Source organism: Alligator mississippiensis, chromosome 1, assembly GCF_030867095.1.
Source record: "Alligator mississippiensis isolate rAllMis1 chromosome 1, rAllMis1, whole genome shotgun sequence".
Classification (NCBI taxonomy): Eukaryota; Metazoa; Chordata; order Crocodylia; family Alligatoridae; genus Alligator; species Alligator mississippiensis.
Window position 1 is genome coordinate 75432181 of NC_081824.1, and position 27993 is coordinate 75460173.

A 27993-nucleotide genomic window follows, 5' to 3' on the forward strand; every position below is an offset into this window, starting at 1 on the left:
CACCCTGGAAGCATCTCAGTACCCCCAGCTGTGGCTGCACCCTGCTGAGAATGGCTGGTTGTTTGGCCTCTGAGTGGGGTCGCTCTATCCTGCCTGACTTCGTCCTCACACAGCATCTGTAGTCACAAGGTGAGCCCAGGCTCTGTGCCTGCAGAGGCTGCATCTTGGAGATGAATGACGAAGAATTCATTAAAATGAAAATAGAACCGGGGGACTGAGTCATGAAATCATCCCCTGGAGCCTACATGGAAAATAGAGGCCCAAAAAGAGGTGGTTGGGTTTAACTCGGGCTCGTTGTCCTGGATTTGGATGCCCATCAGAACAGCTGCCTATGTGCACAGCTCCAATTCCTTGGGACTGGCCCAGGGAAAGGGTTAGCCTTGCCAGGTCTTAAATATTAAATTATCATATTGGAAACTCAAAATTATGTTATTTGCTGAGAAAGAATGGTACACCGAAAAATATGCAAATAACTATGCAAGTAAGTCTTATTTACTTTATATTGCTTACTGTAAGCCAGGGAGTGAGTGAGAACTGGGTCATCAAAGTTAAAGCATTTCTTTATTTCGAGGCAAGCAGCGTCGACACCAAACCCAAAAGTCAGTTAAGACTCCCTGAGAGTGCTGCATCAACTACCTGCCTCGAGTCGAAAGGCATGGTACATTTGGATAGTTTTACTGTTATTGATCGCACATCGTACAAGGGTTGACGTGCTCGTATAATTACGGTAACACCCGTACACCCGACCCGGCGCGAAGCTGCTTACAAGGGCAATGTTCCAGGCAGCGCGCATGCGCAGGAGCCCTTTCCCCCCCCCCGGCCACGTGATGCGGTTCCGGAGGCGCCTTGGACTCTATGGTGACGGAGCCGGGCGGGCTGTTCTGGGTGGGCCGTTCTAGGCGGCCTCCCCTGCCCTCTTTGGTGAATGGGAGGAGCGGCGGGGCACGGCTCCAGTCCCGCGGTCTCGGCAGCTTCCCTGGGCACCATGGCGCCGCCGAAAGGTGAGGGGCAGGCGCCGCACGGGGGTAGGGGCGGCGGCTGCCCCTGAGCTTGGCCGGGGGGGAAGTGAGACCACCCGCCTCCTCCCCTCTCCCCGCCAGAGGAGAGAATGGAACGGCCCGTGGCGCGGGGCGGGCACCAGCCGGGAGCGCTCATCTCCGCCGGGGGTGGCGGCCCTCGCCCTGGGGCCGTGAATGGGCTTGACCTGCGCTGCGCTGGGCCGCCGGCCCGGGGAGAGGCCCGTGTCTACCCCGGCTAGAGTGGTGCACAACGAGGGCGGGCAGGGACGTTGCGCACCTGGCCCAGCCCCTGCTCCAGCCCCAACTGCAGCGTCCCAGCGGGGCTCTGTCCAGCCGCAAAACCTCCCAGGATGGAGAGTCCCCTGTCTGTCTGGGTCACCGTTCCCGTGCCTCGCCACCCTGCGCGGGAGAGACCTTCCTGGTGCCAACCTGAAACCTCCCTTGCTGCCCGTGGAGACCGTTGCTCCCTGGTCTGGCAGCAGTGAGAACAGCTGCCCCGTCCTCCTTGTAACTCCCGCCCATTCAGGTAGTTGGAGGCTGCTTTTAAGTCCCCTCTCAGTCTCCTCTTCTCCAGACTAAATACGCCCCGTTTCTTCCTCCCAAGTCAAGTGCCCCAGCCCCCGATCCATTGAGAAAGTAACACCTAATTTCTCGGGACAAAAGAAAGGCAAAGCAGAGACAGGAGCGATGGACTGAGTGCGCTTGGGGGATGCCGAGCAGCACAGGCTGGGCAGCGCCCACTGTACCACATGGGCCTGTCTGACTCATGCAGCTCTTGGGCGTTTATACATGTGCTCTGGTAGTGGGGGGCACTTTAATTAGAGAAGCTCTAAGAGCCACTCTGATTAAAGTGCCTGGAGGTCTTGTGTGTCAGCGTCCCTGCACTGAAAAATGGTGGCGGGGGCGCTTTAACTAAAGTCTGTCAAATGAGCAGGGACGCTGATACATGAGACACTGGAGTATGGTAATTACCATGGTCCTGTAGACTGATCAAGTCTGCTCTGACTACGGCATGCTGAAGCAGCCTCTCTGCATGTGTGTAGGATCCCCTTATGCCCCCACAGCAATGGTTAGGTCCCTCCCCTTGTTAATAGAGGGAGTATTGGGTATGTGTCAGCTGAATCTGTGGGACAAACAGAAGACCGGACAGGGACAGGAGTGATGGTCAAAGGTTCAAAATGAGTGTGCTGAGGGGGGACGCCGAGCAGAGCACAGAGGACAGTGCCCACTGTGTGACACAGGAGACTGGCAAGACAGACCTAGTGATTGGTAGTTCTGTGGTCTGACCTAGTAGTTCTTGCATTCTCTAATTCAAGTTAGTTGTCATTCAAGCTATGTAAAAGGCTATCTCCCCTGCCTGTTTTGATGCGAGTCAAAACTTGGACAGTCAGCCCCAGATTAAACCAGTCTTATGTTCTTAGTCTTAGAAACTGGACAAATATCCCGTGTTGCTCAGACCATGACCTGTAGCAAAGTACTTTTAAATAGTAAGCAGGATGCTAAGTCCCAGGGCTCCTTTGTAGAAAACAAACCCTTAGAATAGTATAAACAATTAATTTTAAACTTCAGATTTTAAGTTGCTTCTTTTTGTTCTCAATTTAATTCAGTTTAGCTGATTAGGCTGGTCAGTTTTACTTTTTGGCTCTAGTGCTTTTTGCATGTGTGCAAAAAGCAAAAATTGTAATAAATTCCATTTGTGGCTTGTGAATCTGGTTTGGGCAAAGTCTAAATGCTCTTCCAAGAACTACTTGACTCTCCCCTTTTGAAAATGGTTATTGATGTAGATGGGATATAATCTAGAAAGCTATAGCTAATTCACATGCTTGTAGCAGCAGGTGCTCAAGCATACTTTGCAGAGATGTTCTGCAGAGATGGGTATCACAGCAGTCCATTTGTAGGGAATGTATTATTAGCTTACCCTGTGGCTATAGACAAGACTGTAGCCAGCCTGGGATCTGTGCTGCACTCAGCATTTGCAGGCACTGTGTGCAGCCTGGGTCCCAGACCAGCTGAGCAGGTGCAGCATGCAGTGCAGTCCCAGGTCTGCTGGGGTGGCCAGGGTGTGCAGCATTGCTACCGCTCTGCCTGGACTGTGGTGCATACAGCACCTGTTTTAGCTGCTCTGAGATCTGCACTTCACACAGTGCGGGTCCCAAACTGGCTGCAGCACCTGCCACTGGATCAGGTATGCTGAGGGAAGGGGATGGGCTCTGTGGACCTGATCTGGCCTGTGGACTGGCCCCCACCACAACCACGCTCTGTACCCTGTGTGGATCTGATCAGGGGCCGGATAGTGGGGCCCTGTGGGCCATGTTTGACACCTGTAGTGTAAGGAAATGTGTTTAATTCACAACCTGAAACAAAGTACTGAGTACAAGAGACTGAGCTGTTCTTCTAGTGCAGTGGTTCTCAGCCTTGTTAGAATTGAGGCACTCCTCAGAAAATGCCAGCTCTTCACTCATTTTTTGACCATGGAAAAATAATAGAGCAACTCTCCTGTTGCAAGGAACACAGAAAGACCACGGCAAATCAGAATGTTTTTGACAGGATGGAGTAATATTTGAAAAATGTACCTTGTGCTGATTCACAAGGCTTACCTTGTGAATCACATATTGGTGTTTCACCCTGTGGCACCCTTAAATGGATTTCATAGCACCACGGGGTGCCACTGCACGCTGGTTAAGAATCACTGCATTGGTGGGACACATACCTGATGAAACTTAATTCATCAGTGAAATTGATCTTAAAAGTTTTGGAAGGCTGAAACGTGGAGTATGTTATAAGGTGACCCTCACCAACAAAATTTCACTGCATGCATAAAATAAAAGGAATTTATGTATCTAAAAAAAGACGTATACATTTTTTCATAGAACACTCTTTTTTCCTAATAGTAGTTCAGACAACTTTAGAAGTTCTAACTTGCATTGTTATACTGTGGCGCACTGTCTCCCCCCCAGTAAATAAATATCCTAGTTAAAGGAGGCCCAAGGGCATTTACCTTCAGAATCTGTTCTTTTGAAATGGAAGGAATTCCCTTCCCATGTTAAAATAGAATTTACATGTTAAAAACTATCACACCTCTTACTACTTTCCTGAAATGATTATTCTCTCCCCTGCCCCCACAACCTCTTGCCTCCTAGTTTCTACTGCATATCAAACCTATCATTTCTGCCCCCAAAGCCTTTTGTTAATCTGAGAGTTCAGTAAATTTTGTCCATTTGAGATTTTAACATACTGCATGCAGAGGATTAGTTATGCTTTTTGGGCTCAGTACTTGCTGTGTGCTTTAGGGGCAAAAAGGCACAATCGAGTGTACTGTATGTATCCAGTGTATGACTTGGAACTCATCATGCACTGGAGATATATATGACTTGGAACTTATTTTTGGTAAAGAAACCCACCTCAAGTCAGATGTATCTGGTACTTTCCTATAGTCTTTTCTGTATTCTCAAAGTATTTTGAGGGTTCCATTTAGAATTATTAAATACAACAATGTGACTATTGTAAAATTACTGTACACTGCTACAGTGGGACTACATCGTATATGTGAGTTATTTAGCTTTTCAAACTCTCGGTTTCAGTTCTTAGTTTAGAATGGAGCACACCAAGTTGCGACTGCTGTAGCAAGCAGCTGTTGTCTGTCTCCCATACGTTACTGAGCTATTTTTTGGTCTTTCAGAGAATGTCACTATACTGTTCAAGTTGTACTGCCTGACGGTGATGACTCTAGTTGCTGCAACATACACTGTAGCCTTACGATACACAAGAACAGTGGAAAAAGAACTCTACTTTTCAACCACAGCTGTGTGCATCACAGAAGTTATCAAGTTATTCCTAAGTGTGGGCATTTTGGCTAAGTAAGTATGAGTACTAATCAGTGTCCTGGAGATGAATTCTCACTTCCTCTGACTCAGTCTCCTTCACACTCGTGCATCTATGTAAGTGCATGTGGAACACAGCCAGTTAGGTCTGTCTGGGCCTTATTTATTAAGCCGGACAGCGGTGGCACTGAGGAATGATGCTATGAAAAGATTCAAGCATGTCGCTACTTGTGAATGGTTCCTTCCTGAATCTCTTCAGTAAACTGCACAATATGCAGGTGTGTCCCTTTGCATATTTTACTTGTGTGCTTTGGACTAGGTTCAAGTGGCAGTTTATATTGGCTATAAAATACCAGGCTTTCTGAGTTATTAGGCTAAATGAAGGCATACTTTTTCCTTAACTTTATGTGCGTGTAAAACTCTTATATGTCCAGTAATCAGTTTCTCAAAATAATCCACAAACACCTTTACATTTCCCCTGACGTGTTCTAGAAACTGCAAGATGCTAGGTAGTAATAAGCTGAGTCCACGTATGAATGCCTGAATATGGGGAAACAGTCTGCCATTACAGTTTCTTCCTTTCCTTTCTTTTGCCATCAAAAAAAACATTTTTAGCACACAGAAGAAATTTGACTGAAATGCATGCTCGGTACTATCGAAATAATTAGTTACTTGAGCATAAAACTCTGGGTTATTTGTTTATGTTTTAGTTCTTCATGTATGTCAGGGTGGATCCCACACTATAGATGTATATATACTTTGTGCGTGTGACAGAAACTGCTAGTCAGAAGATTCAGTCAGGATGTCAACTGCCCTCAGTAGTGTTTTTTCTTTTCTTTTTCTTACTGCTTGCGGCAGTGAGATAAGACGTACTGATACCTGACTGTCAATGCGTTTGATATTGTAGTAGCACTTCATGTCCCTGCCTTTGCTTCTCTCTCCCCCAAAGCTTTGGGGCACGGTGCCCTCCAAAGACTGGGATGGAAACTGTCTGAGGACAAAACTTTCAAGCCTCACATTGCCTTGAATTAGCAGAAATCAGTAGACTGCTGTGCTGAAGGTTCCAGTGGGGCAGGTACCTAGAGTGCTTCCACTGATATCAGGCAGACAAGGTTCTTTGCATAGATGTGATATCTTTTATTAGACCAACTAAATAGTTGGAAAATTGTTCTTTTGGGCACAAACAACCTTCTTCAGGCATAAAGAGAGTCCACTAAGATCAATGTCAGCATCAGTGGAATGGGTATAAACCATACTGGTACTATCTTTTGCATTGAGATGTCCTCTGGTACTGGTTCCCTCCATGGTACCAACAGCTTGTGCGGTCTGATTTCCCTATGGTGGTACTGTTGCCAGGACCTGCCTGGACCTTGCACTGACTAGGGAACTATTGTGAGTGGTGGACTGTGGACTTCTGCAGATCCCAACCTTTGACTCCCTGGGACTGGGCCTACCAGCTGCCCATGTACATATGGGATTTTACCTTTGCCCTTTTTTGAGCTACTGTTTTTTCTTCTTAGGCTTTGTTGTCCACAATCAAGGATGAAGAAAAATAATCTCTCTCTTCAGTGCCTTGCCTGGTTAAACCCCAGTCATCTGAATGCCAAAACAAGCAGTTGCTAGACACATAGCCACACCAGTTTGGCTGCTCTACCTTTTATGCCCTCAGAGGGGAGCATGAAGAAGTGGTGGGCGTATATGTGGTTATGATGAATGTTGTAATCAAAAGAATCTGGTCTTTGTGTGTGTGTGTGTGTATGTGTAAGGGGGGGTGGATACAGGCTCATGTATGTCTACACCAGGTGTAGGCAACCCCCAGCATGGTGCCAGCGTGGCGCGCACAGGCATTTTGCTTGATGCACATGCCTCGGAATGGATGGTAGGGAAGCGGCTGCACTGCCACAACAAGAATTGGGCCCCTCTTGGCTGCCTTGCTATCCGCCCCGGTATGCCAACATCTTCCAAGTTGAGGTTGTGAGTGTTTTTGGCACTCTGTCCAAAAATGTTGCCAACCCCTGATCTACACTGACTATAGAGAGATTAGTTGTACTAGTCTGAAGTTGGAAAGAAGGCAGGATACAGATAAGCTGCATCTCTGCCTTGCCTTCTACATAGACTGCAGTTTCTCCAGGGACTGTGTTTATTGTAAGATAAATGACCAAACTGATTTGGGAATTGGTGAGAGTCGATGAGTTTCTACCTTTAATTAAAGAGCACCTGCACTTGCTGTCACTTGTATTTGACTTTGAAACATCAAAGCTGATAGCTATTTTAAGATGTCAACAAATCATAGGCTGGACTCAGAAAGGGTCTGCTCTTTTGGTATAATGTGGAAGAGGCATGGGTAGCACAATACAGAAACTGGAATTTTAAGAATGTTTGCTTGAATTCTTAACCCGGTTTTACTTGTGGGGCCTTAAACATGCATGGTTAAAACTACGTCATGCTTCGAATGAAAGTGAAATGACTCTCCCTTTTGAAATGAAGAGCAGTTGTAATTTCAAGCCAGTGGTTAAAACTTTTCGAAGTCCAGGCACCCCTCCCACTTTTTTTTAATGTGGTGGCATCCCGTGTTGAGAACCACTGTTGGTGCTGCCTCAGTAGTATTCAACTGGGCAGGTGAAACTGCCCCATATGTCTACTGCACAGCCAGCCTGGGAAGAGCTACAGCATGCATGCACTCCTGCTACATCAGGGCTCTCTGATAACCCTAAAGCATGACAAGTTTGTTGGTTTGGGCTGTAGCCCTTCTCAGTCCTTCCCCATTCCCACTGTTGCTTCTCCTAGAAACTGGAAGTGCACAGGTCCTACCTACATGACTTGTCTGTGGGAGGAGTGTGGGGGGAGGGAGAGGAAGGGAGGGGAAACCAGACTAGGAAGGGCTACAGCCTGAGCCAGCTCTCCTGTCTAATAACCCTAAAGCAGGACAAGAGCTGTCCTGCTGCAGTAGGAGCATGTGTGATACAGCCATGCACACAGGACAGTTTTACCTGACAGCCTGATGCTGCACCTGTCTGGCACCCCTGAGCAAATCTCATTGCCCCCTATTTGAGAGCCAACAGTTTAAGCTGTGTATTTATTTAGTTTACTGGAAGAAAATAAGCCTAGAATACTCCTGACCACCTGGACCCTAAACTAGTAATTACTTTGTCCAGAATCCCAAAAGATTTACAGCTTCGTGAGTTGAACCAAGAAAAGCCAAATTGATTTACAGGCTATTGTTTTATTTTGGATTAATGTGAACAAATGATTATTTCTTTCACATATCTTGTCCCATGAAAAAATGGAATGGTTCCAAGTTAAACTTAGCACCAAGAATCAAATGTGAGCCAACACACCCTCACATTGAGAGTCAGTGATCCAGCCCAGAGCTGCCCATGCTGTCCAGCCACCCTGGGCAGGTACTTCAGGGTCCTGAGAGGCCTGATTCTGTGCACCGAGAATTCCTGTGCAGGATTGGATCTTTCAAGTCCTGGGAGCATCTGCTCAGCTTTCCCTGTTTACAGAGACACACCCCTAGGATAATGCAGGACCAGGCCCCTCAAGCCCCAGGAGAACATATTACCTATTGTCCTGCAGCATCAGTGGGTAGGGCAACAGGTGACTTGGTTTTCCACAGTGAAGCAAATCAGCTGTGCTGGGATACATTGTGGTACAGCTGGTCTGCTTCATTTGGCACTGTCTTTGAGGTGCAGCCCAGAGTCTTACCTGTAGTTTGAATTTGGTCTGGAAACTGCAGATGAATTCTCTGACTTAAAAGTTCAGTGTTAGTAGCAAGGACATGCAGTCTTTTGTCTTACTCAGTGCAATTTATTACTCAGCACCGAAACAAGCAACTAACATTATACAGACTGTGCAGCTCTATGCTGCTGCTGAACATGTGTTAATACAGCTAATCTTTATCATCTCAGTTTGTTCCTGCTTTTCATGGTTTGTACCTTCTTGAAACTTCAATGGCTATTTATTTTTCAGCATAATTTCTGTTTCAGTGAAGAGGGGATACCAGCCAGTTATGAAAAGCAAGTCTTTAAAGTCTTCCCAAGGGCCTTGCCAATGCTGTTTAACATTATTTTCAAATATCAGTGTAAATAAGTCAAACGGTTGTTTTAAACTTTCTTTACAGAGAAACAGGAAGCTTGGGAAGGCTGATATCATCCTTAAATGAAAACATACTGGGCAGTCCTATGGAACTGGCAAAACTAAGTGTTCCATCAGTGGTGTATGCTCTGCAAAACAACATGGCTTTCTTGGCCCTTAGCAATTTGGATGCAGCAGTCTACCAGGTAACTGGCATCATGGTTTGGGACTCTGGTCTTCGGTTCCTTTGTTTGTTTTTTTCCCAGACGCAAAATTTGTATAGTTGTCCCTGAAAATAGTTTCCCCTCCTCCAGCCCCCACTGAAGAAGATATAAAGCTTTTAAGGAGATTTCTATGAGTATGAGGATCTTTGTGGCCTGTACAAAAATGCAGATGGGGAGCTTCATACTTTGATATGAAATGTGATATATATTTGTGCAAGAAATGATAGTTTAGCCACAAAATAAATTTGAAAAAAGTTCCCACTCTTTGTAAAGGAAAATATTCATTGGATTCCTATTACATTGTATATAGCCACACCTAAGCTGATTTGCCATGCCCTTGCAGTATGCAGTTAAAAGCAGCTGTGGTGATCAACAGAAATAATGCTGGTTGTAATTCATAGCATGTTCCAGACGGTATAAATTTTCCAGACGATATAAATTTTAAGCTCCTTGAGGGGGACAGTATAAATTTTAAGCTCCTTTTTATTTTCTCTATTTTTGGTGTTTGGCCAAAACTAAGTTTTTTTGAAAACTTCTTATCAGTTTGAGCAATGAGACTGACCTGATAATTAGTGTGGTAGCAGAACCCCATAGAAGAGAAAAAAAATTGCTTGCAGTTGGTGCTGTGACCTACAATCTTTACTGTGATGTGTGTTACTAGAAAAGCCTGAAGAGGCCATCTATTTAGAGTCCTTGGAGGAAAAAAATGAAATTCAACTATATTTGTAAGCAAACAATATACCACAAACAAATATATTAAAATAACTCCAGTTATTAATAAAACTTTCATGAAAACTGTAACAAAAACAAAAAAACCCTGAAAATCATAATACTGATGTATCAAAATGTGCCTTACACTTTATTAACTATCATAACTCTGATCCATTAGACAAACATGCATGTCACTAATATTCCATACACAGAAGTACAGAAAGAAAATGAGCTGCAAAGGAAAGCAGTCAAGTCAAAAGATTCCAAGTTTAAGTGCATTTTGGGCATGCTGCTTACCTGAAACCACTGCTGGCTTGTTCAGTGGCCAAATCGGGTAGTGTGCAGTGAGCAAAAAAATGATGCAATATTGATTTTTTTTAAATAACTTAAGACGGAAGCAAAGGTGGAGATTGCACACGGTACAGCTACAGTTTGCCAAGCGAAGATAAAAAAATGATTTACTCAGATAACACAATGCTTTAAAAGGTTCTTTGTCAATACCATTATATTCACAAGTCTGTGGCTGCACATAGTCTGATCAAGAAAAGCCAAATTCTGCTTTGGTATAGATTAATTTCAAATTGACATTGCTGTAATTGCAAATGAAATTCCTTCCAGGAGGAGGAGGCTGCAGAGATCAGCAAGGGATTCCTATAGGTTTCATTCTCCAATATCAGACTGCAGTCTAGAATAGAGTTCAGCATTTTACTCATTATAACCACATTCTGTGTCTGCTATGTTCCCTTCTTTTAGGTTACCTACCAGTTGAAGATCCCTTGCACAGCCTTATGTACTGTCTTAATGCTAAACCGCTCCCTTAGTAAATTGCAGTGGTTTTCTGTCTTAATGTTGTGCGGTGGAGTTACTCTTGTTCAGTGGAAGCCTGCTCAAGCTACAAAAGTACAAGTAAGGCTTGTCATTTAAATACATTCTATATTCTGTGTGTGCTTTATCTGAAACATCAGGCTGCCTCTAAGCTGCACTTTGCAGGGGTGTTATGAAACAGGTCTGTTTAACTGTTGAGTGGCCAGGGGCCCCAAGGGCAGGGGCAGGGGCAAAGGCAAAAAGTGGAAGTTGGAGGAAGGAGTGAGAGCCTGGAGATCCTGCCTGCAGCACCTAGGTGGAAGCCCGTGGGCCAGGAGTTAACTGTATGTGGAAGGCTGTATGTGGCCCATGGGCCACTAGTTGTACAGCTCTGCCGTGCCATGTTATCCCATAATGTTAGGGCTGTGCTTCGTAGGCATGTATCCTTTTTCTTTTACCACTCATATCTGATAACATAAAATGTTAGCTGATCATTCAGTTATTTCTAATCTGATGTATACCAGTTTGGACAGGCATGTTATGCTGTCACATCGTATACCATTTTTGGAAAGGGAGCACAAGTTGCTGCTGAAAAAAGAAAACAAACTTAATATACTGGCAAATGCAACAGCTTAAAAAGGTATCTCAGTAATGCACTCATCTTGGCAACTGCCAGTGAGTATACTTGAAGTTGGCAATGAGAGAGCTATTTCGTTCCTCATTCCACCTGTGTCTTCTGTTAATGTGAGCACTTAAAGCCATATTTTAGGCAGATGTGGCAGAAGTCTGTTTCACCTAATGGATGATTATAAAATGCAGCTTAAAACGAACTAAACTGTCAGAGTGATTCTGTTATGCCCTCGTAGGAATAGGACAGCCCTCCAGAGATGCAGTAAAATCTCCCTTTGCTTATAATGGTGGCATTTACACACCCACGGGGGTACAGAATTGCTGCTACACTTCAGCTGGGTAACTCAGAGTTAGCCTCAAGCTCCACTTTGGTTGTTCACTGGTGAAAAAGTATTCTGCTAAGGGTGTTTACTTTTTTCAGTGATTCTTAGTTGCCAGTGTTCAGCATCTCTGAAAAGGTTACTTGTTAGGATGCCCTTGTGTAGTCATAAAACTTGAAAGACTGGACATAACCATTGTGGTAAACTGAAATACTGTGCCTCTGGGGTTGCTAATGCCCACTTGCAAGGAAATTGAGGGTTTAAGATTTATGAAGTACCTAACTGTGCAGATGGATAGCATATGTGAAGTGTTGCATCAAGACAAGGGAAAATAAGGAAAGCATGTGTGAGAGATGAGATTGTAAAAGAATGTTAGTTGTTTGCCTGTATGGCATTTTTATATATTGTACCAGAATATTTCCCAGCTTGTTAAAATATACTTAGCAAATCGAACCCTGCATCTAACTGTATTCAGGGAAGTTGAACTATTTTAAGCTTCAGGGTAGGTTTGACTACCTCCAAGTAGTTTATGTTGTAATAAAATCCTAATATACCTGCTGTTATTAACCAGTTGGTTTCTGAAGTAATTATGCTAAGTAATTAGTATAGTAACATAACTAACCTACTATCTGTTTTTATGATTTGTGTTGCAGGTGGAACAGAATCCGTGGTTAGGGTTTGGAGCTGTAACTATTGCTGTATTGTGTTCAGGATTTGCAGGTAAAGCATTATTTTACAGGACAGCTCATTTCAAAAGAGGAGAACCTTTTATAATGGTAAAACTAAAACAAATCCTGCCTTGTGTGATTTAATCATATTTGTTGATCAACAAGACAAAATGAGGCAAAGACTTACCACTCATGGCTCATAATTACTTTCTATGTGCAATGGTTATAACATTAGACTTCTGGCACCGTAATTACTTAGATAGACAAGCATAATATTTAAAAACAATCTATGCTGATTTCAAAACTGTCTTGGAAAAGAAATAGTAACCCACCACCCTTCAAATGCCTTCAGTCAGTCTAAAGGAAACTTAGTGACTTGTACAGTTTTTTCATGCTATTGCCTTTTGGAGGTTACTGTGGTATGCATGTAAAAGGCTTCCAATCTTTCCAGTGGGCAGTTAAGCTCCTCCATAAATGTTTTGCTGGCTGAGCATCTGGAATGAGCCCTTTCTTGCTTCCATGAGAGGTGTTTATATGTAATTGAGATGGTAAGATAGGCTGCAGAATGATAAAAGACTTTCTTTAAAACATGGAATTTCCTCTTCAAGGAGAAGATCTTGCTTTTTTTCTGTCCTTTCACAATGCAGGAACCAAAGAACTGCGATAGGTGAGCTGCCAGAGGAAAAGTGCAGTTTTTTTGGATTGCATAATTTAAATTTGTTAACAGGGCTGTGGAGGAGCAAATATTTTTCTTGCTTTAAATGATAAGGCTTCTGGCTTTAAGTTATAAATACACTAGAGCAGGGGTCAGCAAGCCCCGGCATGCAGGCCAAACATGGCACGTGAGATCATTTTGTTCAGTGCGCCACCGCCAGCCTGGGCAGCTGCTACCAGCCACGGAGCCCAGGCTGCTCCCAGCAGGTGGCTTGAAGGCTGCAAGCTCTGCTGGGAGCAGCCCATGCTCTGTGGCTGGCAGCAGCTATCCAGAGCCTGGGCTGGCTGCAGCCAGGAGGCTGCAAACAGCTCCTCTGGGCCCCAGCTTCAGCTCTGTATTGCCAGCAGGTGTACACATGCTTCAGAGTGGACGGTGGAGATAGGGCCTGAGGCAGCGCAACCCTCCCCCACTGTCCACTCTAGGTACTCGTGCAGTCACCACCAGCATGTAGCTGATGCCAGGGCTCTGGAGTCTGGTGCAGCTGTTTGCAGCCTTCCTGCTGCCTGCTGCAGCTGTTCAGAGCCCAGGCTTGCTACAAACAGCTGAGCTGGGCTCTGGAGGCCCGTCATCAGCTCTGTGTTGGCAGCTACTGCATGTGCACCTCAGAGCAGACAGTCAGGGAGAGGCCAGGTTTGCGCTGCCTCAGGCCCCTTCCACCATTCACTCTGAGGCACACATGCACCTGCTAGTATGGAGCTGATGCCACGGCTCCAGAGCAAGGAGGGTGCTAGCTGCCTCCCAGTGGTGGGGCTGGGCCAGGAGGTTCCACTCCTCCCAGTGCTGCCACTGCTGTCTGCCCACCCTGCACAGCTGAGCCCGCCCAACTCCCACCTGCTGTGAGCCCAGCCCCTCAACTGGGATGAGGCTGGTGCTGCCTCTGCCAGCAGTGCCGCACCTTTGTGGGCTTAGCTCTGCGGATTGTGGTGGTGCTGAGAGGGGTGGCTATAGGACTAAGGAGAATTTTGGAGTGGCTATTGCCTCCTCAAAGCCCCTAGTGCCACCCCTGCAGCTGGCTGATGGGCAGGCTCTGGGCCGGAGCTTTGGCGGGTTGCGCTGCAGCCGGGGGCTGGCTCCCCAGAGAAGCACAGGGGCTGTGGCAGGCGCAGGGGATTGTCGGGTTGGACATTATCCAGTAGCCCAGCGGACCAGCTCTGTGCGCACATGCATTTGGTTCTGTGCATTTGTCTGCCTCTGTCTGATTCTGTGTGTCTGTGTGTGCATGTGTCTGTTCTGTGTGTGTGTCTGGTTATCTGTGTTTCTGCACCTGTGGTTCTGTGTGCGCACACGTCTGGTTCTCTGCATGCCTGTGTATGTGTCTGGTTCTCTCTCTTCTCGCCTTTTTCTCTCTCTTTGTCCTCTTTTCTTGTTCTCTTTTTTCTTTTGCTTTCCTCTTTTTTTCTCCTCTTTCTTTTTTTTTCTCATCGCAATATGCTTAACAAAAAAGGAATACACAACAACAAAGGTAGTATATGAAGTTTTATTTATTGTCACCAGGTTTAGAATTTTTAGAAAACCTGGTATTTACAGTAAAAAATAAAAATGGCAACTTTTATGATTATTACCTATATTAATATGCAGAACATTCTGCCATGTACCCCCTGCCCTGGTTTTGTTTTTCTGACATGCCAGCACTCTGGCACCTCATAAGGTAGACATTGTGGCTTTTTTGGCACTCTGGCCAAAAACGTTGCCTACTCCTGCGCTAGAGTAATTGAATGCAAATTCTTCACTGTGTCTCTTAAGTGCGTTGTTACCAACCACTTCTAGTTTGGTACGTAAATATGGAGCATCCTGTGAGACTTGTGCATTAGTAGGTATGCTCATTGCTAGTCACAGACAACAGTCTCTAGCATTGTTTCGTAAATAAGGCTTTCTTTAGCTCTAGCCTTTCCTAGGCTAAAAAAATAATTAGTACAAATAATTCTAGTAGCTGCTTCTGAGCCCCAGTCACTTGACTCCCAATTGTCAAGTGAAATAACATACCTCGGCCCTTGCTATTCCTCCTCCAACAACCTGAGGAAATAGATGGGCCTGAAGGCCAACAAATTTCCTGCTCCTCAGGACCAGGCACTTCTATGTGATGCTTCAGAAGTTTCTTTTCCTAGAATAAAAGAGCTCCAGCTGAAGTTCTTCTCCAGCTAAAACTATGGCAATAAAGCATAAGAAAAGAGAGGGAATATCATCAGTATGAAGATCTCCAGCCATTTGGGGTTTTAAAGGTTCAGATTTAGTTGTATACAGAATTACTGTGAAGTCAGCCTAGGTTTCAGTATACTCCTGTTACATACTGCTATTTAAAATCATCATAAAAGCAAGCTGCTGTATTTTCTATTAGCTTCAGTTTCTGGGACTGTCAGTCCAGAGTGTTGTATTTTTTTAGGAAAGCTCATATCTGAGAGAGGGTTGGAATCCCTTTTCACACAAAGTTGGAAAAAAGACTACTTAAAAGTCTGCTATTGTGACAGTTTAAAAAGAGTTGAGGAGCTGTCAGCTCTTAAAAATAATGAATTTGCCAAGTATAAATTGATAGAGTTCCTTAATATTAATATGCATGAAACATAATCTCCTGGACACTATCTCCATTTTGTTTTTTAAATGCATGTGACTGTTTTGTACATGTAGAAAATCTGGCATATTACTAGTTTGAAAAGAAACCTTTTACATTTGTGGTATTCTGTGTTTGTAGTATTTATCAGTTCTGTTGATTTTGAAGCAAATTATTGGATAGTTGATGTAAAGTAAATCAGCGTGTGAGACGATTCATTTTTCAACTAACTGCAAGAAGTCCACATCAGTAGATTTAAAAAAAAAAACTTTTAAAAACTTTTAAACAAAAAATTAAACAGACCTGAGACCATAATGCATTTAATAATCACTATATCAATAACACGATTATTTTGTTTAGACTTTAGAATATACCTGCACAATAATTTCCCTGTTTTAACATTTTGCATTTAAACACATGCAGGTATAAACCTGTTCTGTATGTATCCTACTATTTGTTGTGGTCCAAATATTCATTGTACCCTTCACAAGTTAAACTGATATTCGGGGTGGGGGTGGGTGGGGGGGTGCTGATCTTCAGAGAAGCTAAGCAATTGTAGCTCTGTTCAGGAAAGAACTGGTGCTGTGTGGCATGATCTCTGTTGTATGAGCACATGCGCCTTCCATTCTACCCTTTTTCAGTGGGAAAAGTAAAGTAACACTTAGGAAAGAAAAGCAGTATCTAAAGCGGTATCTAAAAACATGGAAAACTGGAACTAGCAAGCAATATAAATTACAAGTTACCAAGTATAGAAAACTGATAAGGGAAGATAAAAACAGGGAAATCTATCAGTAGTTGATAAGAACTTGTTACTTTGCCCTTTTAGTACGCTAGGAACCAAGATATTGAATTGGCTTATTATGGAAACATAAGAATGTAAATGATGCAGAGAAGACAAGAATGTTAAATATTTGCTCTGTAGTTGGAAACAAACAAGAGGATGTATTCTTAGATGAAGATGGTGAATTTATTAGTAACTAAAGAGATGTTAACAACTATCCTTCTAGAGATAAACCATTTTTGAACTGGTGGAGCTGGCTAAACGCCCACAACACTTAGAATAGACTGAGATCACTGGCGCACTGATAACTTTTATTAAAGCTTGAAATTCAGAGGAAATTTGAGAACAACTAAGGAATACAAATGTTGTGACAATATTAAAAACAGCAAGTGGCATGATTGGATAGTTGGAGGCCAGTTAACCTGACATCAGTCCTGAACAAAATTATGAAAAGACTAATGTATGTTTCAATTAATAAAGAAATATAATCAGTACTTGTCAGCATGACATTTTGGAATGCTGGTCTTGTTGAACAAACCTGATGGCATTCTTTTGATGAGATTACAAATGTGGTTTATAAAGAAAATACAAATCTTTGCAGTTATCATGATGCCTCAGAGAACCTAGCCATAGACCCAGGACTTTCTTGGGCTGTGGGCCATACAAACACTGTGCCTGGTTTGATGGAAGTCCAAGCCTAGGACAATTAGACTTGGGATAAAACTGTTTTTTACTCAGGCTGGAAACACAATCCTGCTTAATCTAATACTTAGGGTAAAAACAGTGGACGGTGGTAAGATTTTTCCCTGGACAAAACCTTTTATTCCAGGATCCACCCTACACACAGTACAAGCCCATTGTTCCACATTAAGTCTTGTGAAGTACCGAGATAACCTTGACTTGTCTGGATAAGGAATTCATTTGAGTTAGTTGCCATTCAAGATGCTGTGTAAATCAGCAGTTCTCAATCAGGGCTCCATGGCCTCCTGGGGGACTGCAGGCAGGTTTCAGGGAGGTCTGCGAGGGGGCTGTGGATCTGGTACTGTTGTGATCTCTGAGGTCAGCTGGGCCTGGGCTGAGCCTGCCACCACTGCTGTCAGCAGGTTCATGGAAAACATTAGATTTTCCTTTAAAGGAGGAAAATGTGGGAAACCATGGGTTTCCCCTTGCAGGCTGGCAGTGTTTCAGGGTAATTACCACACTCCAGCAGATTCCAGCCTTGCGTGTGCTGAAAAACGGCGAGGGGACATTTTAACTAAAGCTTGTTTAATGGGCTTTAGTTAAAGCGCCCCCACTGCCATTTTTCAGCATGGGGACATAGATGCATGTGACACTTTGGGCACTTACAGCCACTCTAATTAAAGCACCCCTCCACCTCCTGGAGCATGTGTATGCCAAATAGTACTAGACTTTCTGATAGAAAAATTAGCATTATGCAAAGTACACATTTAAAGAAATAAAAACTGGCTCATGGACTTATCTTTGGGTAGTTGTTGTACTATGCATGAGGTTTTAATGCTCTCCATCTACTATCTAGAAGTAAAAATAAAATCACTCTTGATGACATGCAGATAACAGACTGTCAGAATCTTAAATAATGAGGAAAAAGTCTTGGGGAGCTATAGGGATCACTGTAAACAAGATCCATTCATACAAAATGGATTAATGTTGCCAAGTGTATAACCAAGGAATACAAGTTCAAACCATTAAACCAATGGTTTTCAGCCTTTTTTCATCTGTGGGCCCCTAACAAATGTAAAATAGCGGTGCAGTCATCTTTAATAGTCATTTTTCACAGAGTCCTTAGACATAGTCTGCAGACCCCTAGGGGTCCACGGATCACAGGTTGAAAAATCAGTGGATTAAACTATCAAGGGAAGCAGTAGGTAGTTCAGCTCTTGATTCAAATTAAGAACAGTCATTTTCTAGAAGATCAATTTCAGTAAAACAGATAATTGGGCTCAATACAGAGCTAACTCAATGAAATGTAATGAGTTGTGTTATATTGGAGGTCAAATTAGATGATCTTAACGTCTTTTCAAATTAACCTATATGAATCCCTGAGTCTTAGAATTACATCTGCATTCTTTATGAAATCTGTCTGTCTCTCTCCCTTCAGGAGTCTATTTTGAGAAGGTACTAAAGAGTTCGGATACTTCCTTGTGGGTGAGGAATATCCAGATGTACTTGTCTGGGATTGTGGTGACTTTAGGTGGTGTCTACATATCAGAAGGAACTCAAGTTCTTGAGAGAGGATTTTTCTATGGCTATACATATTACGTCTGGTTTGTCATTTGTAAGTATTTGCCATCCTGTTTGCTGTACAGCCTTATTGGATATAGCTAGTTTTACTTTTAATATATAGCCTGTCTGCATAAAACTCACAGGCTCAGAGCATTCCCTTGCTTTTCTAAGGAAATTAGTCCTTCTGCAACTGCTTTTTCCATACAACCTGAACTACTGAGCAACCAACATTTTGGTTGCATCTAATCTGCTAGATGCCATTGAGACCGTTGGTTTCATGGTATGGTTTTAAATAGTGCATTATCAAGATTCAGATAACAGTGTAAATAAAACATGCACCTTTTCCTGTTCAGACTAATAATGACATCCTGCTTGCTTCTCAGTTCTTGCCAGTGTTGGAGGCCTCTACACTTCTGTTGTTGTTAAATACACAGACAACATCATGAAAGGCTTTTCTGCAGCAGCTGCCATTGTCCTTTCTACTGTTGCATCAGTGATGCTCTTTGGCTTACAGATAAGTAAGTTGCGTTTTTGGTTCTTCGAAGCAAACTCCTAATACAAATTCAGTCTTCTTGGGTAGGCTGGTTACAATACACACAATTCATGTGCTTTTGAGGATTTTTTTCCCCATCCCTACCTGGGGAATGAAACAGTAAACAGTACTCTGACCATAATCTCTCTTAGATGCTTCAGTCTTATGAGTTTCTGAAGTGCTGGATCACTTTGTTCTAAGAGAGGGTGGAGTTTTGTGAGGAAATAGGAGGAATTTACATCTAATGGCTGTTTATCAAAAAAGTGTACTGGAGCCTGCAATTTTAAGGGGAAAGGTTTTAATCTCTCTTCAACGCCAATTTCTGAACCAACTTCTGAGGCTGCTACAGTACTTTTAACTGAACTAGTCCTAACTGCTTAATTGTTTTCAGTTATTTCTGAAAGGAAGGTGCCCTGTACATGGTAATCATTGCAGTGTGTGTAATAATACCAGTTACCCTCTTTTTTTATTGTGCTGTTGCTACCACATGGTTGAATGGCTCAGCAGATATTGGGCTCCTGACTATACAACAAGCATCCTGAGGGAAGGATCTGATGGTCTTAAAGAAGGATTTTTTTGGACATTTTCCACTGTATTTGCTATTTTATATACTCATGGTTCAGCAGGAGCTTGACACTATTTCATAGACCAGCTTTCCTTGCTTGATCTTCCAACATAGATGTAATCCTGTGTCTTGTATTACCCCTTCAGTGGTAGAAAGAGTCAGAAAGCAAAAATGGGAAGAGGAGAATGGCGGAGAAATTTGCTTAAATGATGTGAGACAGGGTATTAATGAGATGAAATGTGGAAGTAAACTTTACAGTAAAAAGTCTTTCTAAGTGGCTTGGGGAGGGTGCTGTGGATGAATGCAACTTTTTTTAAAACCAGAATGACTGACTGAGACACTAGACAGTGGAGGGAACAGACATGGACTGGCTGGTCTACAGGTCTTTAGGGCTATTAACTGGTATCAGAACCTCATTCTTAGTAAGTACTTACACTGTAGGTTTGGAAAAGCAAACAGCATTTGTAGAGGCAAATCATGAGTTTGCTAAAACATGTGCGCCTCAGACCACTCAGATAAGGCAGAATAAATATAGAACTGTGGGACATCTTTCTGCTTTTCTGATCATATTCTCATTCATGAATTGACTGTTTGGCCTCACAAGGCTTCCGGTAAGTGAGCAACGGTTTCCCTGTCAAAGCATGATACTGAATTCTACAGATTAACAGGATAACAGTTCAAAGGCACAAGTATGCTATTCTCCTTGATAAGGATGATTATTTAAATAGTAGAATTTATCTCTATAAAAACTAAATCTCTTGTAAAAGTAGTCTAACTGTCTCTTCCTCTTCCTGAGGCACGTGTATTTAAACTGTTTTGTTTTTTTCCAGCTATAACCTTTTCACTTGGTGCTGTCCTTGTGTGCATTTCTATATACCTGTATGGCTTACCGCGACAAGATACCACAAAAATCCAGCCATCGGAGCCAAAAAGTTTGAAAGAGAGACTTATGAATGTGTGATGTTGTTTGTCCTAACAAAAAGCAACGGGCAATGCAAACAACAGACTTGAAATAACTGGATTTTTTAAACTTAGCCTTAAGTTAGTCATGAGAAGACTTGACCTAAAATAAAAACAGAAGAAGTAAATTGGAATTAAATGAAGGGTTTCCACAGGATGAGAGATTCCAAGCTGGTGAAGGAGTATTACATGTAAAATATTTTATTTCATATTGGATTATGAAGAGCCTATATATCTGGAAAGGAGAATGAAGGAACCAACCATTGTACAGAAACAGGAGAAAAAGACTGGTTTCTTATATATTTGATACTGTATGTATCATCTCACTTGTGGGCAGAAATGCCCAGAAGCTTCAGAAGAGAATCTTGTTGCCAAAGCTCCTTCTTATACTATTTTGGCAATCGATTTCTGAAAATGTTGGTCTGATTTTCCTAGGGGAAGAGAAATTTTCCTAAACTAACCTGCGTATCATCTTGAATACCAACTGGTTGCTCATTTCCATTGGTAACTTTAAAAAAGATACCAAGAGTGGACTGTAAAGACAAAAAATGTATCGTACTTCATCTACACTGCTTTGGGCATTACCTTTGTAATATGTAAAGTTTGCCAAAATGGGCTAGAGTCAAAATTCACATTAAGAGGACCATTTGTTTTCTACTATGACTTGAAAAGCATAGTTGCAATGTGAACATTTTATGCCCTGATAAAACTGTTGTAAAGTGTTCTACTTGTTAGGTATATTTTATGAAGTCAGATTTCATTTGGTGGGGGAAGCCAGTGACTACCTGGGTAAGTGTTCTCTGCATATCTCCAAATTAAGTCAGCACACATAGTTTGTATGCGTCAGATGAACAAATTTTTATCTTTCTTCCAAATAGCTCTACATGCCACTGCACAGAGGCAATTTGCTGCATTTAACATTTCAAAGAATGTTTCTAATGTTTGCTTTAGTGAGTGAAACTTTTTTGTAGTTTGAATAAATGCTTTATGTTAGAACCCTAGTTTTGTTAACCTGGGACTCTAGGATACCTAGACAAATTCAACCCCCCTCAATGGACACAATGCACTTTTGTACAATTTTATTTATAGAAAATTGGTTTTGGTGCATCTTTTTAGGTTGAATTTTGTAATGAATTAAATTCAAAAGAAGAATGTGAATGTTTGAGTTTGAACATTTGAATGTTTATTTTAAACAGGAGTTGCTGCCAAAATCAAGACTTGCTTTAAAACACATAGTGCTTGTACAGTTGTGTAAACTTTCCCACACTGACAGTAGTGGATGCCCTTGTATTTGTTGGAATAAGCCACTTGTGGATTTCTGGAGAGAGTTACAATAGGACTTACCCCTCCAAAGCACTTTTGCAGTTATTTTTCTCCTGTATTTTAAAAGATGAAGAAAGACTTACACAAACAAAATGGAAATATCAGTACTGAATGTAGCTGGGTGTATCCTTACCACTACTCCAGAGAGCTTAGGAGGCTTTTCTGTCCATAATGGCACTGGTAACAGACAGAACAGAGAACTGAGCCAGAGGATAGTGGTTGACTCTATTCAGGCTCTCTAAAGCCCTGAAATTATAGGGAGCAGGAATATGGGTTGGGGCATAACGACAGGTGACAGTGGTGGTTGTGGCAGACATACCCCATTCTCTGCTACTGCTGTCTGTGGGAATTTTCTCTGCTTGACAGAGGCATCCAAGAGTGGGAGATCTCTGCTGCTTGAGAGGGAGACGGGGTTAATAACTGAATATCAAAAGCTGCCCTGGGACTTATGATTGCTGAAAAGAAAGAAATAGGGGCTTGTGAGAAGATTCATTTCTTCCTTGCTTCAGACTCCTTCCTTCTTTTTTTTTTCTATTTTGCCTTGATTGTTTTTGCCAGAGGAAACAAGATGAAGGATTCAAGGGGAAGGGGACTATTCAGTTCTTCCATGAGGCAAGAATGGGCAAACCAACTGCTGTTTATGCATCTCTATCAGTTGACAGTCATTTACCTGAAGTGGGGCATATTAAGAGCACTAATAGCAAGAAGAAAGATCTGGACACTGCTTACATGGTGGAAAAGGTCATAATTTAAAACACCTTGCCAGTGCTACACTTCAGTGCATTGGATAGCAGGTGTACTACTTCCTTGTTTAAGACAACAGATGGAAGAAGAAAGTAAATATTAGTTTCTTTCCCCTTTCTCAATTCCTGGGTGCTTATCTGATTTACTTTTCACCATACTCATTTGATTCAGTGTGAAAAAAATCCATCAGGCTCTGATTCATAAAATGAGAATGTTGTTTCCTTTATTCCTCCCTTCATCATAAATTTAGATCACTTAGTTCATTTTAAACAAAGCATTAAGATTGAGTTTGGCAGGGGTGCTGGCTGCCTGCAGAACTAGCCTACAGCAGAACTAGCTGCAGAACTAGCTTATTTTCCTGGTCTGACAAACAAGGTTTTTTGTTACTTGTAGTCATTCACAATAGCAATGGACAATGATTTGGGTCCTCTCCTTCCATCTACTATCATCATGGCTCTTATGTGCCATAAGAATGACATTGCACATGGTGCTCAATAAGTACCATTAATAAATTGTGATGTGGTAACTGCTGCTTTTGTTTCATTATCCCCAAAACTAGTTTCAATACAAAAGATAAATGGGTGGTAAAAAGGTGAAGCACTTGGTCTCAGCCACATAGTTGAAAGTGGGAGACAAAAAGAACAATGTGAAATCCAGAAGAAACAAAATAACCAAACATTAGTTTGCTTAAATGGAATCACATCATTATGACACACACCGCTATTGTACTACTAAGTTTAGATGAGCTTAATCACTACAAAGTGCAAAAAGGCTTAGAACATGGAAAGATTTGAGTATGTTTAGACAAACTTGGATTACAAAAGTTAAACCTACTTTTGTAGACTATAAACATGAGTTAAGAGTAAGTGAAAGGGAAATGTTCAGTGAGACCCTTCACTTCTGAATATCCATGAGGATTTGAGTCAGTGCTAGTGTGAGACAACCTGATTGAAACTAATCAAAAGCCCCTCAGCTGTTGCCTGACAACATAGCTATTCCGTAGACAGTATGCAACTTGATAGATTATCAACTAGGAAATTACTAGTTACAACAGGCAGAAAGGTGATGGGGCTCTTGTGATGAAAAGGAGATGCATTTGCACCTGAAAACTCTTACATGGAGAAAATTTTAATCCTAAAACTAGATCAAGTGAGAAAAAGATTCTTCTTTAACACTACCAAAGACATGGTCTTACACTCTTACTTACAAAATACATACCTCAGTTGCTTTGTTTTCATTTATACGTGACCAGCAATTTATACTGAAGCAAATCAATCAGCCTTAGTTACTTCAAACACTATAAAATAATTAACGGGAGAAAGCAAGTGAGTGGTGCAGACAACAGGGTCCTATCCATAAGATGCTGCAAATACTATATTTTAGTCAGCATGATGCACAGGTGAAAGTGCAGATATTGGGTACAAATGATTGTTACAACAGTTTGGATTCTATAAAAAAAAAATTACTAGGAAATTTTCATTTACATTGCAGGGGCCCTTTTTATTACATCTTTAATACAGGTGTGATTCCAAGGAGTTTCATTCCATTAGCTAAAACAGTCCGTGCTGCCTGGAAGAGGCAGAGTCTCGCCTGCAAAACAAAGAGATGAATCAGTCAGTCACATTATCTCCTCTGACCAGCTGTGTATACTAATGCAGTCAACCATCATCTTTTCCAGGAAATGGTTAGAAGCAGCCTGTTTTAAAGTGAAGAGATCATTTCAGAAAGTCATCTTTTTTTTTTCTTTTTACAATGTCTGAGAAAGGGTTGGAAGTTTGGGATGCGTACAACACGGACAGTATAAAATGCTAGGTAACTAATAGCTCCAGAGCTACTTTCATCTTCAGTCAAGGGATCAAATAGTGATAATGGTGAAATGATATTGATTTCAAATTTTGTATAGACCATTTCACACTCTCAAGTCAGTCAGGGAATAGGGGATGGAGTTACACAGTTACATTCAACACAGACCACAGAGGAAGAATGTTTTTCAGCTGTTGAAACCTATCCAAGGGGTGACCAGAGTGTATGGCTGTGATTGTATGAGACAATACAGCCTGCAAGAACAGAGTAGCAAGCAAAACAGGTGAATTATTCATTTTTTACTAAATGTTTTCAAGGCTGTTGATATATCTCTACTCCCTTAATGTGGATTTTAAGACGTTAACATCTATAACATGCATTTGATGGACATACTAATGTTTTGTCCTATCCATAGTTGTAGCTCAAGGAAATCTCAATTGCCTCTCCAAACTGTATCAGGGTATAGATATATTTATCAGGATTCAGAATTAAAATTAGCAATAGATGTGTAGCAAAATCAGTGCATAAGAACACGTAGCAGTAACAGCTGATGTGTCCTCACAGCTAGCAAATTCTCCTCCCTTTTAAAACTGGTTAAAAGGTGCATCTGTCTGTAGCCCTAGATATCCACGGAAACCACAAGCTGAGTTGCTCACATTCCCAGTTACATTCCCTTTTCATGCCTTGTTCCTTACTGACTGGGAGTTCAATTTTCTTAAACCATTAATTGGACCTGAATTCTGTGTTGTCTACAGATGCTGTCCATGCCTCAGAGTAGGCCTGTGTTACATGCTGGACTGCACAGCAAGAGCTAGAACTGGACAGGGCTAAAGTTGATTAAAAAACACTTGAAACCTGCTTAGACACACCTTATAGATGTGGCTAAAAAAAGCACATCTCTAGAAGGAATGTTTAACTGCACATACCAGTTAATCTACTGTAGGGTGGCAAGATTTGAATAGTTTTCCATGTCTGTAAAGGGTTTGACCTGGTAGGCTGGGAAGAATGGTATCAAATCTCACTGGACTTGTAAAAGCTGCTGTATTATATAGTTCGTAGAGATGGTTGCAGGATGGTGTTAGATTTCCACTTGGAGTCTGCATTGTTTGACTTGTTCTCTTGTTTCCGAGAATAAGAGGAACAGCTTCCAAAGGCAGAAAGGTCATCTCTTTGTTACTATATTTGCTGGGCTGAAGCCCACTTGCTCTGGGAATGGTCACTTTAAAGAGCAAGAAGAGATTAAGGTTCAGGAAGTGTGTGTAAGCATCAAGGGGGAGGAAGAGATCCACTTTTATCACTTGTGAGGATTACAGGAAGCTGACTTTTTTATCCATCAAAAAGTCACTAAGAGCTTAAAGCTATGACTTTTATGCCCTAAGTCTATGGTGCACTTATAGTTTTGCTGCTGTTATTCCACAACTGAATAAAGCAGAGCCTGATACTAAAGCTACCAAAGGCAGTTAGATAATTACTTTTCAAATCAGTCAGAAAATAAGGAGGTGGTATATAATCAAAGTGCCGTTTACTGTGAACAGCTAGGAAGTCAGACATCTCCCTAAAAGATTTATAGCCTTTTAATTTGCATCTGCTAGGAATGGCACATAGCAGCAACTGTCAGCTTAGATGTTCTTGACAGAATGGCAATATAGACAACCTGGAATACGTAGCTGGGATGAGAGGAGAGATTCAGTTAGGGCTGTGCAAAACAGCACCATTTTGTTTCAACTTTTGTTTCACGGTTTCTGCAGGACAGTGTCTTGTTTTGAGTTTCAAAGTACTGGTCCCATTTCGTTTTGTCAAAACTGTTTCGACGCTGTTTTGTCATTTTGCCCATAGGTTATAATGGGGAATCATGAAACTGCCTATAACTTTGGTTCGAATGAAAACAGCAGGGAGGGCAGCCCCTGCTGAGGTCGCAAAGCCTGTCAAGTTTCAAGGAGATAGGTGCAGGGGTTTCTGGGAAATTGCACCTGAAACTGTTCAGAGCAAAACTTGTGACATGACTGCATGTGTGTGTTAAGGTGCAGTAGGGTGAAAACAGCAGGCATGGTAGCCCCTGCTGCGGCCATGAAGCCTGCCAGCTTTCAAGGAGATAAGTGCACGGGTTTCTGGGAAATTGCACCTCAAGTTGATGACAACCAAAACTCGTGATGTGTGACTGTGTGCGTGTGTTGAGGTGCAGATGTTTTTCCGTCCCTGCCCCAGAGCACCGGGATTGGAGGGGACCTCAGGGAAGAATCACAGTCACTGGCCAGCTACACAGTCAATATCAGAGCAGTCCTTTCCCCCTCCTCCCCTTCCCTCCCCTTACTTTCTGTTTCCCTGCATGCAAGCCCAGCTTCCAAACTAGAAACGTTTCAAGTGCCCTTATTTCATTTTGAAGCTGTTTCGAAGCCTTTTGTTTTGTTTTCGCTGTTTCAAGCTTGAAATAAATTGAAACAGCATCAAAATGAAACACCCAGCGAAATTTTGCACAGCCCTATTAGTTATCTCATCACTCTCTCCTCTTGTGTAAGAGTGAAGGAAACTGTCAGAGGATAGCACTCTCAGGAATAGTTGCTAAAAAGCTCTAGTGGTTCAGCAAGGAAGTGCAGTGAGAGGACAGCCTGCACTGTTCTGGTCTTGAACTTCCAGCTTCCGTATTAGTAGGACAGCCTAAACCCACAGTCCTCTGCCAGCTGTTCAGGGTGTTGTTGAAGAGATCCAGAAGGAGCCCTCCCAATTAAAGGTGAGGTTGCACCAATTACCATCAGCTTCTTTATCCAAAACGATGTTATGCTGATTAGAACCAAGCTTAACCTTGTCCCTGAGTGGGTGCTTCATGTAGAGAAAACCTCTTGGTTTTGAGCTATTCGAGCCCACAGATGTGTTTTCCTAACCAGTTATTTGTCTGAATTAGAACTCAAGAGTTTATTTCTCTAAGGGTGCATTGAATTATAGTTATGTGATCAGTGTTAGTACCTGTGCTACTTCAGGAGCACTGCCTTTCACATGGAGAGTTGTATGTGCTGCACCTGCAAGATGGCTGAAAAAGAAAAAGAGCAGTTGAAAAGACCAGTTATGTGGGCTACAGAAGCTACTGAAATCTGGAGATGGAAGTGCCAAGGTTGAAGAGTTACTGACTGCTGTGTGGAGTGGCTGTTACCTCATTGCACAACCTAACCTTTTTTTAGCTTCACTGAGGGAGAGTTCCTGGTCTCTGTGATGTGGCATTAGAAAGGGTAGGCCTTTACAGACTTCTTTCTAGACAAAATTAAAAAACCTACGGGTCAAATATCACATTTCTGTTCCACTAACAGTACGGACCATCCACCCCACCCTACAGACTTGGATCACTTTCTAAAAGGGCTTTAGGGGCTAGTCAGGGCTGGATGATGTGTTCAACAGCTCATAGCTGCTTCTAGAAGGAAGAAGTGACTTGTTCCACTTACTCCTGACTGTAGGACTATCCTAGAGACCAAGGGTTACTGGGTCTGGGTAACTGTAATATATGGGGGAGGGGGCCTT

At 42.4% G+C, this 27993-nt stretch overlaps 2 protein-coding genes across 2 annotated transcripts in view; one reads left to right on the plus strand and one right to left on the minus strand.

Moving 5' to 3' along the window:
• The first annotated feature begins 843 nt into the window (after positions 1-843).
• SLC35A1 (solute carrier family 35 member A1) lies at positions 844-21338 on the plus strand. The gene is made up of 8 exons (XM_006264072.4): positions 844-1001; positions 4699-4876; positions 8964-9123; positions 10606-10758; positions 12260-12326; positions 18435-18611; positions 18943-19077; positions 20487-21338. Exons 1-8 carry the CDS (start codon positions 926-928, stop codon positions 20615-20617), a joined length of 1077 nt encoding a protein of 358 aa, XP_006264134.3. The 5' UTR covers positions 844-925; the 3' UTR covers positions 20618-21338.
• Positions 21339-24156: 2818 nt separating this feature from the next.
• Positions 24157-27993, minus strand: part of RARS2 (arginyl-tRNA synthetase 2, mitochondrial) — a 64989-nt gene continuing 61152 nt past the window's right edge. The window contains exons 19-20 of the mRNA XM_006264073.4: positions 27448-27511; positions 24157-24273 (exon numbers count right to left, since the gene is read on the minus strand). Of these exons, the coding sequence (XP_006264135.1) occupies positions 24187-24273; positions 27448-27511 (151 nt within the window). The 3' untranslated portion in view covers positions 24157-24186. The remainder of the gene's footprint in view (positions 24274-27447; positions 27512-27993) is intronic.